The sequence below is a fragment of the Anoplopoma fimbria genome, chromosome 22 (genome assembly GCF_027596085.1).
Source record: "Anoplopoma fimbria isolate UVic2021 breed Golden Eagle Sablefish chromosome 22, Afim_UVic_2022, whole genome shotgun sequence".
Taxonomy (NCBI): domain Eukaryota; kingdom Metazoa; phylum Chordata; class Actinopteri; order Perciformes; family Anoplopomatidae; genus Anoplopoma; species Anoplopoma fimbria.
Genome location: NC_072470.1, coordinates 12,426,683 through 12,442,549, shown reverse-complemented (window position 1 = coordinate 12,442,549; position 15,867 = coordinate 12,426,683). Strand labels below are relative to the sequence as shown.

At 43.1% G+C, this 15,867-nt stretch overlaps 1 protein-coding gene across 2 annotated transcripts; it reads right to left on the bottom strand.

Moving 5' to 3' along the window:
• Positions 1 to 3,825: 3,825 nt before the first annotated feature.
• LOC129111769 (chloride intracellular channel protein 4) lies at positions 3,826 to 14,145 on the bottom strand. Of its 2 annotated transcripts, none has more exons than XM_054623855.1 (7): positions 12,280 to 14,145; positions 10,531 to 11,070; positions 5,758 to 5,867; positions 5,464 to 5,589; positions 5,274 to 5,380; positions 4,156 to 4,337; positions 3,826 to 3,987 (listed from the first exon to the last, which is right to left on the bottom strand). In XM_054623855.1, the coding sequence occupies exons 1-7, from the start codon at positions 14,143 to 14,145 to the stop codon at positions 3,826 to 3,828; spliced, it is 3,093 nt and encodes a 1,030-aa protein (XP_054479830.1). The 2 variants fall into 2 exon arrangements, with proteins under 2 accessions (XP_054479830.1, XP_054479831.1); XM_054623856.1 differs by lacking the exons at positions 10,531 to 11,070; positions 12,280 to 14,145 and adding exons at positions 6,230 to 6,253; positions 9,855 to 9,902.
• Positions 14,146 to 15,867: the final 1,722 nt, after the last annotated feature.

Below are 15,867 nucleotides of genomic sequence, written 5' to 3'. Positions count from 1 at the left end.
ACGCACGTCGTTGTATGTGTGCACCACCTTTAAATAAAGTTGATTTCTAGCATTGGCAAACCCGCACTGAGACAATAAAAGATTTTATTTTGTTATCTTACACTCTCTTCAGTTGTTCATTACGCAGACGGACTCACAGATCACCTGTGTTCACCTTGTGAGTCTGTGTGTGAGTCACCATGGCAACGTCTGGGTTAACAAGGAGGTTGAGGGTACTCGGCCAGGCGTTCATATCTCTACGTATCTGTCTGTTGACAAGTCTTGTCATTGCGATAACTTCACAACTGTGTAAGATGAAGACACAAAACTTTACATGCGGGTAGTTAAGATCAAAATGAAAGATGAGCTTTAAGATTGTTGTGGTCCGAGCAAGGGTGCAAGATATTGGGGGGGTAGGAAGTGGGGAAGGTGGTCTGTTTTAGTTGCTTGGTCGACCTAAAAGTTGACGAAATGAGCATTATGTCTTCAAAATATGAATGACATGGCCTTTATTGAGGAAACGGGGGGCTCTGAAGAGCTCAATACTATTCATTTTATTTGGCGAAATGTTAATTGTGGTTTGTTGTTTCTTCATTTGTGAATCTGATCTGGCAAAATAACGTGCGTTCGAGCGTGATCATTTATCGAATTTTCGTGTATTTTGAGGTTCTTCTCTGGTTTTCTCCCAGAACTGTATAATTCTTTAAAGTTTGACTTTACCCCAGTGTTATGAGTCCACAGTACCCCGATATGAACAGAAGGACATTCCTCCTCTGGATGTTTCCATGGTAATCGAGCTGTGTGTTTGCTGTCTGGGTGTGTAAACTCTGGGTCATTACATTCAGAAGGGTTTCCACAGAGGTCATCATCACTGTCGCCCCGGTGATGAGCGTGCGCGTCTGCACATGCTCCGGTGTTTACGTGCGTGTTATGTGGTAAATATACACGTACAATTATTTAAAATTCTTTGAGCGAAGAGTCCTCAATATGAAGTAAAAGTACGTAAGTGTTCATAATGAAATAGCGGTGAAATAAGAGATTCTTTAAAAAGGAACTTTTTAGTATCGAATCTATTCCAATATAAGGAGTCTGTAGTGTGCAACTGAAATATGTATTGATATTTATAGCGTAAACTACAGATAAGTAATCATTTGATAAATTGGTGACATTCAATTGTGGTTCTCTTGTGCCATCCAATGAGCGTTTAACCAAAAAGGCTTCAAAGAGGAGAAGTCAAGGCGTCAAAAGTCTCACTTGCTGGTTCACGATCATCAAACGTGCAGATGATTTTCATGTTATACCCAAGAATTCCATGAATAACAGCTGAAAAATCATTAAATAGATCTATAATAAAAGCTTTCGTCTTGAAGACCTTGTATTGTACGTCGATTAGCACGTACCAAAAAAGTTCTGACAGTCCGAGTGCACCTGAAAAGCCCCTGAGCAGACACCAACGTCCCTTTATTCCTAGCTTCGTCTGCTGAAACCCTCCAATTTACTCATGTGTCCTACTCCATAGATCCAAAGACCTTTTAACCAGGAAGTAGCATGCAGCAATACCCATACTACCTTACTACCTAGTATGCCAGAAAAATATCTAGTATGTCCCAAAAGTGTTCCAGAGAAGGAGACAGTGAGCAAGCATGATGGATACCAGGAACCTGAAACACATCTGTGCTTTTCTTACTGTCCACTGTGATAAAAGGACCTTCACCACCGGGAGGAGCTCCAGTGTAAAAAGCACTCGTTTCCCAATGAAATGACAATAACAGAAACCCGGAGACGTCGGTGATAAAATCAGTTTTAATAAAGATTTTCTCCCCGGAGAGGATATAAGGCCTAGAACACAGCAGGCTGGTGTCACAACTCACACATCTCTGCCAAACACTGAATGGCTGGAAGACGTCTGTCAAAAGTGGCGGTTTGGTGCACAAACACGCTAAAACCCACTTCTGTCCATCAATCAAACAAATGATTTTAAAAGAAATAAAGCTGCATTCAAGGAACTAGAAAAACATCTTTTTTTTCCTCCTGACTTCTGCAAAAAAACTGTAATAAAATACCACATTGATTCAAATAAAACAAACACCATTTTCTAATGTTCACACTCAAATCATTTTGTTTCTACAAATAGTGAATTACCATGACAGGAGGCACTGTTTTTAACTGATAAAGGTGTTTCCTTTTAGGACATAAATGCAACAGTTCCTACCGTACTGCACTGTCGGTGCTGACGACAGGTGCAGGGAGACTTTGTACAAGTAAGGAAAGTATTATAATGATCTATCAAAAAGTCATCATCCCCTGTTAAACCAAGCGTCGCCAAGGCCTGTCCACACTCTGCCATTCAGTAGCATTAGATACAAAGCAGGATGTCAGCTATAATCACAATATGAGTACATCGTGTCATCAGCATAGAAAGTACACATTCAGTACAATGAACAGAAGAAACGCACAAATTGAACCTTCCATCTTGATTTTGACCTCAGATTCCTCATTAACATTAAGACATAAAGATAAATAGATATTCAATGAAGAAATGTATTTCATACACTGGGCCAATAGTAGCTGGCTCTACTGAAAACCACTGAACACTGTAGTTCAGTTGTTTTTAGATTTATGAATGTTTTTATTTTATTGTATTAAGTAAGGCTTAAAGCATCATTTCTGATTTATTCCAACTTATTACTTTAGAAGTTTTCACAATAACTGAATTTGTCCTGCAGTGTCAGGAGACGAGCTAACGTTTGGTAGCGCATAACGTTAGCTAAACTGAAATCTCTGCTCCCATTGCACCTGCAGTTTTTCCTATCACTTTTTAACGGCAAGACTTGAGGGATATTTCCAGTTGTCTGGTTTTTGACCTTCATTTCAAAGACAAGCTTGTCTTGAAACACAACGCAGTCAAGACATGTTTAGCCTAGCGTAGCACAAACACTTAAAAAGGGGCGAACGGGTCGTGTTTGAAAAGTTTGAAAACTCGAATGTGAATTTTTGCATCTAGAAAGGAGTAATTATTCAAAATTCAGTGAGAAATATATACTATACAGCATGCAAATGGACGTTGAGACATGATCACAAAGAAGCCACCTTCAGTGAGCCAGTGGAGGGGCCAAAATAACCTATAACTGTTATAAACTATAAAAACATATCATGTTTAAGGTTCATTTATTTTGCAGCCTCTGCCCTTAACATTGAAAACACAACATGTGAAGCTTCAGTGGTTCCCAGAATCCATTGCATTCACATCTAGATGGCAATATCCCAGACGCAGATCAACATTGGATGTCATGGTCATGTGATCATAACGTCTTGTACTGCAAAGCTCTGACTGAAACAGGACCTAGGTTTTCAGATTCCATACATTTTTTATGTTAACGCTTCTGATTCAAATGAAAAAAACGAGCTAAACATTGTTTTTGATATTTGATATTCATCAAGTCTTTGAAGAGAACTTGGACCCGCCATCATCTGAAAAGTGAAACTAACTAGACCTCTAATTACTGGTTGTCATTATTTGTAAAACGGTTGGTATAAAGATAAAGTAGATGACTGTGCAACCCAACCTGTGAGAGCACACACACACACACACACACACACACACACACACACACACACACACACACACACAAACAGGTAATCAGGTTATAACAGTTAAAAGTAAGAAGTTAATAGATGAATTAGTATAGATCGGCCTAGTCTATAACCTGGAGCTCTTATTCTTCATATTAACGTGAATTCATCAGGATTCACCCACCAGTTGGATTTTTTGTTTCTAATCACCAGTGTTCTCCATTCTGTACTTCTTCTCGACCTCCATCTTGGTTTTTCATGCCGCTCTTGCTCTTATTTGATTTGTTTCGCAACATCCAGATAGGCAAAGTGGATCTCCCTCTCAGCCGGGCAGGTGCTGGTGAACTCCTCCCTCTGATAGGCGCAGTTTAAATACCTCCACACCCCTGTCATCTCCGCCGGGATCTCAAAGCCTCTGTATTTCTTGGCTACGACCTGCAAACAGGGGAAAAATGTAACCAGGAGTGAGTGGACAGGTGTTGGGAGCATTGTTGTAGAGATCTAAGCCATCCTAATATTCCCAGAATGCATGATCTGCTGGATTTGGAGCAAAGGAAAACAGTTTAGGTCATTCTTTCCCTACAGTATGAAAATGAGGTGAACCTTCAGGATGTGTAGTTTAGGCAGCAGGTTGCAGTCGGCCAGGGTGAGCTCAGACCCGTCTAGGAAGCTCCTGGAGGACTCGGGAAGGTCTCCTGAGGCGTCAGCATCAATCTCCTCCGGCAGGGGAGTCCTCAGGAAGTCGTCGAGACGCCGGAGAGACTTCAGCAAGGTCTTCTCTAAGGCTGCAGAGATAGAGATGGAGATGAAGCAGTAGACACATTTATCAGATGATATGATATGATGTCAAATATAACCGGCACATGACCTTCAAAGGTAGATATCTGAAGATGTATATATACACATTACAGCAGATCTGCGTGATTTGGGCCAATTGGAAGCAGCCTAACAAGCTGGAAACTCCACACTGACACATTATCACCTCATAGTGGTGAACATGTTAGCAAACATCTAGAGCAACATCACAATTCCACAGTCTAATAGTCCCTCTCTTTGAGCTCCGTTTTTGGTCTCCACCACCTTCTGAGACAAACATCTTTGCAACCTCTTAATGCTCCACCATGTTCAGCAGTACTCGCATCTGGGTACGGATCCAAACAGTTGAACCGATACCTTGTTGACGAGGTGGTCACGGTTGGGTATCAATTAAACGTTCGTACTGTTCCAAACAGTCCGTTTGTGGCGAGAACGTGATTGGACCGCAATACGATCCAACTGGGGGATACTTTGCGCCTCCTGAATAAAAGTATAAATGTAAACAATGTCATAAATAATGACCAGGACCAACATCAACGTGAGAAGTCGCCCCTCCGTTGAGTACATTGGGAAGTGGCGCTTTAATCTAGTTCTGCAAACAGTCTGCTCTTCTTTCACTCTTTGTTTACTTCCGAGAGTCATCCTGCTTTGGAAATTCGGACCAATTAGAGAGCAGTTTCTTCGTCCATCACAGATGTTTGTCTGCTTGTAAATGCTGCTCCGTGAACACAAACCAAACTCGAGGCTATATGCATTATTTTAGCAAATTGGTCCCAGATTGGGTTGAGAACAAATGAACTTTAGTGAAAACACCTGACTGTGTTTGTGCTGTTTGGTTATTTCCATTAAACCTTTTCAGTCCTTATTTATTGGCATGTCGGCCACTCCCACATTCTCTCTCTTACCGTCGTTGGCGTCTTTCCTCGGGTTCTTGACGTAAGCCGAGAACTTGGCGAACACGTCGATGCCCGCTGTGTTGGCTTCGGGGTGTTTGGGAGCCAGTCTGGGGTAGCTGATGTTAAAGACACGTTAGAGAAGCCCACTGAATACCGCTGTAGAAGTTGAAGTGAACGTGTGGTAATGTGTGTTCTGTACCGTGGTGGGGTCAGTTTCTCCTCCAGGAACTCCTCGATCTTGTTGACATCGACCTTGACTTCGCCATTAAAGGTCACAAATGGAGGGTTTGTTCCTGGAGCGAGGTCCTGCAGGTCGGCCGGCTTCCTGACAACAAGAAAACATAAAAGATATGGTTTAGAAAGACATTAATTGAACATGTGTATATATCACTTATTCTGACCTGTTAGCTTCTCAACAACGGCATGAAAGTTCAAGCATTAAGGCCCAATCCAAATATATAATGGACATGTGTGTGTGTGTGCAGAACATTACCGTTTGAGGTCGACGGTGGTGACGTTGAAGATGACTCCTTTAAGCCACAGGATCATAAAGAGTCTCTGAGAGAATGGACAGTTACCGATGCTCTCCCCATCACTTCCCGCCTACACAGAAATGAGAGAATGCTGTATATCACATTATACGAAGCCTAAGAGTTTAAACCTGACCTATGACCAGGTCATAAAGGTCTGTTGATAGTCAAACAAAGACTGAAGCTCCTCTGAGACATCACACGCGATGCATTTTTGTCGGTATTCTCATTATATCCTGACAGAAATCAATGATTCAAATGCTCTGACAGAACAAAAACAAAAAATCGGGTATCTTCAATCATTTTATGTAATTGGACGATTGGACGAGCTCCCTGTCCGTCTACCTGCCTTCCGTGGATCCTGTATGAATGATCAGTTTTTAAGGCAGTGACTTTGTGAATATAATTATTGAAGGATTTCACAACATCACTTACCTTTACAAACAGCTCAATGGTAGGGAAGCCCAATTTCTGAACTGCAATGTCACACCAGGACATGGTGACCCAATGAACGGTAGTGTGAAAGGTCACACTCCCCCAAAGACAGCTTCTTACCCCAGTAACAAAAAACAAAACCCAACAAATACAGTATAGTCCATGTTTAGTTCATCCATAACAGCGTTCCTGATAATAACCACGAAGCAGCAACGTGTCCGTCCGTCCGCCAGTCCATCCTCCCGTTCCTCAGAATGCTGCTTGGTTTGTTTTTCTGCTTTCTCTGGAATGTCAGTGTCTCCTCCAACACACAACCCCTCTTTGTCAGAACAAATATCAAACTCAGTCTCCAGTCCAAATATATGTGTGCGTATTAATCACATTGTGGGGGTGAAATATGTTCACGAAGAAAAAGCCAAGATGCTGGGCATTGGGGAACTATGAGTTTAGACATCAAAACTACTTGGTTAAGGTTAGAAAAATAATCAGGGTTGATGTTCAAATAAAAACGTAACAACGTAAATGTCATTACTAAATAACATCTGCTCTCAGCGGACGTTTTTTTACATAACACTCAAACGTTACTCAGCACTAATGCTAGCATGTTCTCCCCATGCTGCCGGGGCCTTAGTTTACATCAAATCATAATCTGACATGAGGTCAGTGTTCGTGTGAAGTTGGGAGGCAGAGAACAGCGCAAGAGTTCCTTCATGTTCCAGAGGAGTGGGTGGGAGTGGAATCTCTGCTCCATCAAAGTTTCCAGTGTGAAAACTCACACCCACAGCAGCTGAGACGTCTCCTTTGTTTTCTACGCTGAATACATCCAATATGGATGATACATTACACATGAAGCTGCCTCTAGTAGTGAGTTCAACCGAGAGTGACTGTGAGTCTGTGGCCTGCTGATCCTCACTCCCCCGCTCTTAACCGGCCCCTGGTTTGTAGGGGCCACTGGTGTTAACACAGCTCTGCATCCATAGACACAGTGTTTGGCCATCAGCTAAGCTAACAGAACTAAACACACAGCTGACTGCATCACAAGACTTGACGGGTTAAACAAATGTGGGTAGTATGCCTTCTATTAAATGTTACATCTGTGCTCATTGCAAACACACCTGTAGGAGATCTGCTCTCTGAATGCACTTTTTCTAGTTGGTGTTGAGTTTAACCTTGGCCTAATTGTTCATTTCATCCCTTGGAATGAAGACATTGTTTCCTTTTATCCATGGAGGTAAAATCTGACTGTTCACTTCAGGGGGATCAACGATTGGCTGTATGGCTCTATCCAAAGGTCTGATTGACAGGGTCAACATCAAAACCCTATTCTCGCGGGAGTAGTATTACATTATATGTAATAATTCAACACAGTCTCACTGCAATTGATGAAATAGTACCGAAATAAGGTCTATTGGTTTTGTGTTCAGGGACACAAATTGCAGGGAGGGGGGTTTCACGTCACTTGGCACGACTTTCTTTTCGTGACGACTTAGGTTTAGGCAACAAAACCACGAGCAGTTAGGTTTAGGCAACAAAACCACGAGCGGTTAGGTTTAGGCAACAAAACCACGAGCAGTTAGGTTTAGGCAACAAAACCACGAGCAGTTAGGCAACAAAACCAAGGCAACAACAAAACCACAAGCGATTAGGTTTAGGCAACAAAACCACAAGCGATTAGGTTTAGGCAACAAAACCACAAGCCAAAACCACGAGCGGTTAGGTTTAGGCAACAAAACCACGAGCAGTTAGGTTTAGGCAACAAAACCACGAGCGGTTAGGTTTGGGGAACAAAACCACCAGCGATTAGGTTTGGGCAACAAAACCACGAGCGAATTAGGTTTAGGTTTTTAGGCAACAAAACCACGAGCGGTTAGGTTTAGGCAACAAAACCACAAAGTTAGGTGTTACCAATAACACCAATGATTACTCCGTTCTATTCACACATGAACGATACCAGGAACCTGGAATCAAAGCAGCTAAATGGAACTCAGCCTGAATTGATTTCATACAATATGTTTGGTCAGAAAAAAATGATCTGAATTGGCCTTAAAACGTGTCATGCGTACTGGTTTCTTAAGACAAGGAAAAGCTTCACAAGAAGATCTATGGAGTGGAGGAAAGAAAGAAAGTTTAGAGTACTAGTTTCCAGTCACAGAAAGTAGGTCCATGAAAAAGTTCACTAAAGGTTGTTTACAAGTTTATAGGACGGTGGGGGGGGGCTGAGCAGGAGTGTAAGTCGACGGGACATATCGGGTCAACAGATCAGCAGTGGACCACAGATCTAATTGTAGTAGAGGCCTCCATATCGGCCCCGTGTTTCTAAAAAAAACAAACAAGTAAAACTTGGGAGTCAACCCTTGTGGTGCTTGGTTATTACACATAATAACGTACATGCAGTGTTCAGTTTGAGGCGAGTGTGTGTTGTTTCCAGTGACGCTGTGCTTCAGAGCCAAACGGCAGGCTAATCAGCTTACAGAGTGAGAATGCAAGAGATTAACCCTGCATGCAACGAGCGGGCAGCGGCACAAGCTCTGCTATTCACTCAGTGGTGTCAAAGAAGACAACTGATATCATGACAGGTCAACATCGTATTCATTGGTCTGGAGTATTGTAATCATGGAAGAACCACTCAGTGAAACCCTCCAAAGACCGGTTATATAACTGGCTGGCTCGTTGTCTCAGAGGGGGTGGGGGGGGGGGGGTAAAGCCAGTCTAAATTGTGTCCTTCAGGTGCTTTTTGGAGTCCAGCGACACAGAAGGGCGCTTGAGCTTTTCCGTTGTTTCCCTACCTCAGTCTGTGCTGCCAACAGAGTCCCCTTTGTTTGAATGTGAGCTCCCACAGAGAACAGGCTTGTTGTGTGTATATGTGTGTGTATGTGTGTGTATATATGTGTGTGTGTTTGTGTGAAGATATTAGTGCATTTTTTCATGGTGTTAAACCCTCTCTACTGGCCTCTTTTATTTTCGCCTCCGTTAGGAATGTGCTGCTGAACCAGAGAGCCAAACTGTCCTTTGTGCCTTCACCTCATACATACAGTACCAGTCAAAAGTTTGGACACACCTTTTCTCATTCAATGGTTTTTCTTTATTTTATTTCTACATTTTAGATTAATATTGAAGACATCCAAACTATGAAATGAACACATATGGAATTATGTGAATTATTAAGAAACAAATCTTCAACAAACCAGAATATGTTTTATATTTTAGATTAGTAGTTGAATGAGAAGGTGTCCAAACTTTTGACTGCTACTGTACATCAGTGTTCAGGTTTAAACACACACACATATATATATATATATATATATATATATATATATATATATATAGGAGGGAATAAACACCGACGTAAACTGACCGTCACAAAGGTCACAGTTGGTTTGTATTGCAATATGTCCACATGGTTAAGGGTTGCATGCATGGAGCAATGTATGCTACCATGCGTGACGGATTAGGACATCACTGACTAAACGAGAGAAGGTAAGCAGATCAACCGCTCTCAAACGGTAAATATCTACGGTCCCTGACAGGTTTCTACATGTACACCTTATCTTTCAAGCTATGCATGTTGGTTTAAAATGATTATGTTAAGATCTGCAGGTGGCTAAATGTTCAATTATATTCTGTATTTCTTACTCTCATCCAGAATACTAGCCACAGGAGACGTTAACAACATGCTTGTATGTGTCTGCTGGATGGATGTTTTTGGCTAATGCCAAAAGAGCTCGGCTCAACAACTCGGCCTGAATCTGACATCTTGAGTTTGTGAGAGCCATGCCAGTCTGCTGATGAAGGATGCTACAAAACTGGGCCCTAGTTTACTGCTCCGGAGCTGGCTAGCGCTGCTAATTGGGACATTTTTTTTTTTGGGCCCACTTTTCGGGAGAACGTGGCCTTGGGGGACCTGATCGATTTTGGCAATCAGCTGCAGTTAGCCAAACTTAGCTGGCTATCTGTATCCTGTCCAAAAAGGTTCTAGCTGATTCAGCACAGAACAAATCAATGTGAATCTTGCATGGAACCCACTTACAGAAAGAGTTTGTTTCCATAACACTATTAGCTAGACTTCAAAGTGGCTCCATTGGTTGTTTCAGGTACCAGTGAGACCACGAATCCCAAACCAGGAAGTCTAGCTTGAGTAAACCAGTGGCAGCGCTTGGACCTGCTTCATTATGGGTTGATTTGTTGGTGCAAAAACCATCAAAATCTTTGACTTTGAGCAAGAAACCCTGGTTTTCTCCGTAAATATGAATATTTTTTGGACTCAGGATGGTCACACGGTATGTTTATGGTTGTTTCATTACCTTGACATACAGGGAGATCTCGTAGACCTGGTCTAGGGGTGTTCCGCTGCTCCCGCGTCCAGTGGGCAAACGGCTCTCCATCCTCTTATGGGGGACTAGTTTCACCTCCGCCCTCTTCTCCTCCATCACCTCCCCCCGCTGAGGGATGTACGAATGTCTGTCCTCCAGCAGCACCACCCTCTTTTTCTTTACCTGCTCATCCCTCTTTTTGGGCCGGTTGTCGTGTTTGATGACTGACTTCAGCTCCTTGATCCAGTCCTCCTTCCTTGGAGGACTTTTCTCTCTCTCTTTCCTCCCCCTCTCAGATTCCCAGACCTCTTTGTTCACCGGCCTCAGTTCTTTCCTCCAGGGATTCGTTTCCGGGGCGCTCTCTTCCTCCGGGTGGACTTTTTTAATCCAGTCGTTATCTTTCTTTCTGGGTGTTAGCACTCTTGCCTTCCCCCATTCTTCCATCCTGAGAGGCTGTGGCTCAGGACACAAGATCCCATTCTCCATCACTTCTTTCAGTCCTTTAACTCTTCCATTACTGTCCTCCTCTACCTCGCTGTTGTCACCTTTTGGCTTCTCATCCTCCTCTACCTCTTCTTTTTCACCTGTTGGCTTCTCATCCTCCTCTACCTCTTCTTTTTCACTTGTTGGCTTCTCATCCTCCTCTACCTCTCTGTTGTCACCTGCTGGCTTCTCATCCTCCTCTACCTCTTCTTTTTCACCTGTCTGCTTCTCATCCTCCTCTACCTCTTCCTTCTCATCTTTTGGCTTCTCATCCTCCTCTACCTCTTCTTTTTCACCTGTTGGCTTCTCATCCTCCTCTACCTCTTCTTTTTCACCTGTTGGCTTCTCATCCTCCTCTACCTCTTCTTTTTCACCTGTTGGCTTCTCATCCTCCTCTACCTCTTCTTTTTCACCTGTTGGCTTCTCATCCTCCTCTACCTCTTCTTTTTCACTTGTTGGCTTCTCATCCTCCTCTACCTCTCTGTTGTCACCTGCTGGCTTCTCATCCTCCTCTACCTCTTCTTTTTCACCTGTCTGCTTCTCATCCTCCTCTACCTCTTCCTTCTCATCTTTTGGCTTCTCATCCTCCTCTACCTCTTCTTTTTCACCTGTTGGCTTCTCATCCTCCTCTACCTCTTCTTTTTCACCTGTTGGCTTCTCATCCTCCTCTACCTCTTCTTTTTCACCTGTTGGCTTCTCATCCTCCTCTACCTCTTCTTTTTCACCTGTTGGCTTCTCATCCTCCTCTACCTCTTCTTTTTCACCTGTTGGCTTCTCATCCTCCTCTACCTCTTCTTTTCCACCTGTTGGCTTCTCATCCTCCTCTACCTCTTCTTTTTCACCTGTTGGCTTCTCATCCACCTCTACTCCTTCCTTCTCATCTTTTAGCTTCTCATCCTCCTCTACTTCTTCCTTCTCATCTTTTAGCTTCTCATCCTTCTCTACCTCTTCTTTTCCACCTGTTGGCTTCTCATCCTCCTCTACCTCTTCTTTTCCACCTGTTGGCTTCTCATCCACCTCTACCTCTTCTTTTTCACCTTTTGGCTTCTCATCCTCCTCTACCTCTTCTTTTCCACCTGTTGGCTTCTCATCCTCCTCTACCTCTTCTTTTTCACCTGTTGGCTTCTCATCCTCCTCTACTTCTTCCTTCTCATCGTTTAGCTTCTCATCCACCTCTACTTCTTCCTTCTCATCTTTTAGCTTCTCATCCTTCTCTACCTCTTCTTTTCCACCTTTTGGCTTCTCATCCACATCTACCTCTTCCTTCTCATCTTTTGGCTTCTCATCCTTCTCTACCTCTTCTGTTCCATCTCTCTGCTCCTCATCTTTCTCTTTAACATTTACTTCTCGCGGGTCTTGGTTATCTGGGTCCTTTGTCTCCACTGTGGTGTGTTCAGAAAGGGGTGTGATGGTGGCAGGCTTTTGTTCTTCAGGTTCTCCCCTCAGACTGTCCTCTATCTCCTCGATCTCATCATCTAAAACGGTCACAGGCTCCTCCGCCATCTCCAGCTCTCCCTCCATTGCTTCTTCTTCTTCTGCTCCTCCCCCCTTCTCGTCTTCAACAAGGGCCAGCTCTCGTAGCTTTTCTCTCAATCTTTCTCCCCAATCTGTCCCTTCTTCTTTGAGGAGCTGTGAAGGACGTTCTTGCAAATCACCTCCCTGCTCTGTTGTGGACTTGTAATCCTCTGATGGAACCTCTCCTCCAGGGATATCAGGTACAGCTTCACCCCTTTCCTCTAGTTCAAAGGCTTCCTCCACCTGGTCCAATTCCACATCTTGCGGTTTGCCTAAAGGTGCCTCCTCTGGTTCTGGGAGCTCTTCCTCCGCCTGGTTTTCAACTTGAACCATCTCCTCTTCTTGCATCTTGAGATCACCTCTTCCTCTGTGCTCTTCCTCCCCCTTTGACTCTCTAAGAACTTTATCGCCCGTCTCCCTGTCCTCTTCCGTGCTGTGTCCTCCCCCGTCCGTCATTGTTAGAGTATTAACCCCAACCTGTCGCACTTGCTTTTCCTCTCGCTCCCTCTTGCTGATCCCTACCATCCTCGTTTCCTCAATCCCTCCTTCTGTCTGTGGCTGCTCTTCAGAGGGTTCAAAGGGAAGGTCTGGTGTTCCTACCTTCTCATTTACTCCACCTTCTGTCTCGAGAACATCGTCAGGAGAGGTTGTTGCACCTTTCACAAACTCGTTGGTTTCCTCATCCTCAACCTTTGTTTCCATGCGGTCCTCCTGTTGCCTTGTGATGTGATTGCTTGATTCTGCGTTATCCTTCTCATCAACCTTTTCCGTTTCATCATTCTTCTCACCGGTTAATTGGTTGGCCTGGTTGGCCACCAGTTCGATTATAGCAGTCGTATCAAAGGCTCTTCCATTGTTGATGACAGTCGAGCTTTGGCACAGCTCCTCTCGGTGGTCCACTTGTTCTGCTATCGCCGTGGCAACAGGGGTCACATCTACTGCCGAGTCCTCACTGTTGGTGGGTAGAGTGTGAACTTCTGCTTCGTGTGTGTTGTCTGAACACAACGGTGGACCTTCTCCTGGCTCTTCTACAAGAGTCCCTGAGTCCTGAACCTGCTCTGCATCATCAGAAGTGGACACCATCGGGTGGTCTTCCAGCCCATTGTCTCTCGCCGAACTTGCTATCACTTCCTCCTTTTCCTCATTGCTGTCTAACATCTGTTCTTGACCTTTCTCAACCTCAACCAATGCTGAAAAGTGACCCGGCATTGCCTTTGTGTCTTTTGACTCTTGTTCTCCCTGTTCATCTATCATTTTCTGCTCTTCATCCCCCACTTCTTCTCCTGCCTCCCTGTTTTCCTCCGGTCCTCCTTCCTCCCCCTCTTGTATTACTTCATTTGGTAACAGGGCCACTTGGATAATCCTCACTTCCTCCCTTTCGCTCTGCTCTCTGCTGTCTCCTTCGGCTCGCCCCTCTTCTGCTTCAGCCATCATCAAAACCTCCTCCCCTACTTCCTCGGCCAGTTCCACCTCCTCATCATCATCTTCTTCTCCGTCCTCATCCACTCTTCCTCTGTGGGTCTCCAGGTCTAAACGAATACCTAGTGGGCCGTAGACAATGGTGCCATTTGAGAGGTCTGGGTTTGGGCAGGATCCTGACTGAGCCATTGGGGAAAGTTTGAGTAAATGATGGGAACACTTACTTAGGAAGAACGGGTGCCAAAGTGTCCAAGATCAGCGTGAAGTTCTACAAGATGTCAAGGTTTAGTTTGGGCCCAGTTTTTGGAGATATGGATCCAGTTTCCAGATTAGATCCCAGAGTGAATCTCAGCGTGTTTCTGAGGAGGCCAAAGCTCCAAAGATCAAAACCCAATATTCCCCCCAAAAAATGTGTCTTAAAGGATCTCACAATGTTTCTGATGTTCCAAGGCAAGATGCTAGGAGTGGGAATAAACTGTTACCAAGGTCCCAAGAGGATGATTTCCAGATGAGTCCAGGTTTAAAGAGTAGTAGTCCGAGGTGGATCTCTGAATGTTTTCACAGCCCTGAAAATCGTAAAAAAAAAGAAAAACCTGTTGGATTCCAAGGAAGTTCCAAAAAGGTTCCAGTCAAAGGGAAGAAAATCCAGATCTTGATTTTTGACCTCCACCGGTCGTTACTCTTTGCTTGTGGCTGTGGTGCTCTAATTAGTACTGCACCTTAAGCCCAGTTAGACATCAATAAATACAATCTCCCTCTCCCTCTCTCTCTCTCTCTCGCTCACTCTCTCTCCAGAGGATTAAATGGAGGCTGATCCCCACATGACCTGGAGCTTAAACCCTTTCTGCCACCCAGGGACCAGCACCACTCCAGTTGGATTTCCTTAAACACACACACACACACACACACACACACACACACACACACACACACACACACACACACTGCTAAGTAACACATATCATTATTTTTATTTTCTTCATATTTTAAACAGATTCAAGTGGTTTTGTGTTGGGGAAAAAAAAAAATTCAACCAACGAGATATTTTGCTACCAGTCTCTGGGGAGAATATCCTCCAACCAGGGGATTCTATTTCCTTCATGTAAAGTAACGAGAGCGTGTTCGTGTTTTTTTCCAACAAAAAAAAACATTTTAATGTGAATTTATTTTATTTTATTTGTAGATTTAGTCAGATGTGTTTTTTTAAAAATATTTTTTGATCTGAAGATTCCAGGGCCTTCTCTGAATACCTTGAGAGCCCTGACATTTCCCCACTGATATATATATACAGCATATATATATATATATTTACAGCCAATTTTTGCACATTTTACATAGCCTATAAAAATATATTTTTTCATACAGTCAAATATTTATCTCTTTAAATGCACTTAAAGATGAATTAGATGACTTGTAATAAGTAGAGGCCGCCACAAGAGGGCAGAATGTTGACCTCCATGACATCTTGACTTCTTGACTACAGAATGAGCAGAAATTGGGAGGTTTGTGAATAAACATTGACTTTATTAGCAAGATGAAGAAAAGAAAAGAAGTCCACTTAGTTCCAGTGTTCTCATTTTTGATGATTTTTGAATATAAAGCTTGATTTAAATCAGTTTTTAATTTTGAGAAAAAGTTGCATCTTTAAATATGTAACGGAATAATTCCTGTATATAAAATCACATATTGTTAATGTTTTTTTATTTTTTTTATTTGCAATATTTAGTTACAAATAAATATACAAACATTTAACATTAACCCACACTATTTTTAATGTTTATTGGTCTTTCGTTGTAGCCTTTGAAATTCAGCTTTTAGGCCATTTCAAATGGATCAATACACTATAGATATTTGGAGGATGTGAATACAACATCATGTGTTACCCTTAATTGTGTATATTTAAAAAAAGCA

Coding starts and splice junctions, on each gene's coding strand:
- LOC129111769 (XM_054623855.1), bottom strand. CDS start 14,145: ATGGCTCAGTCAGGATCCTGCCCAAACCCAGACCTCTCAAATGGCACC. Junction 4,338..5,273: donor GAGGAAAGACGCCAACGACG/GTAAGAGAGAGA, acceptor CTATCTCTGCAG/CCTTAGAGAAGACCTTGCTG. Junction 3,988..4,155: donor CTAAACTACACATCCTGAAG/GTTCACCTCATT, acceptor CCCTGTTTGCAG/GTCGTAGCCAAGAAATACAG.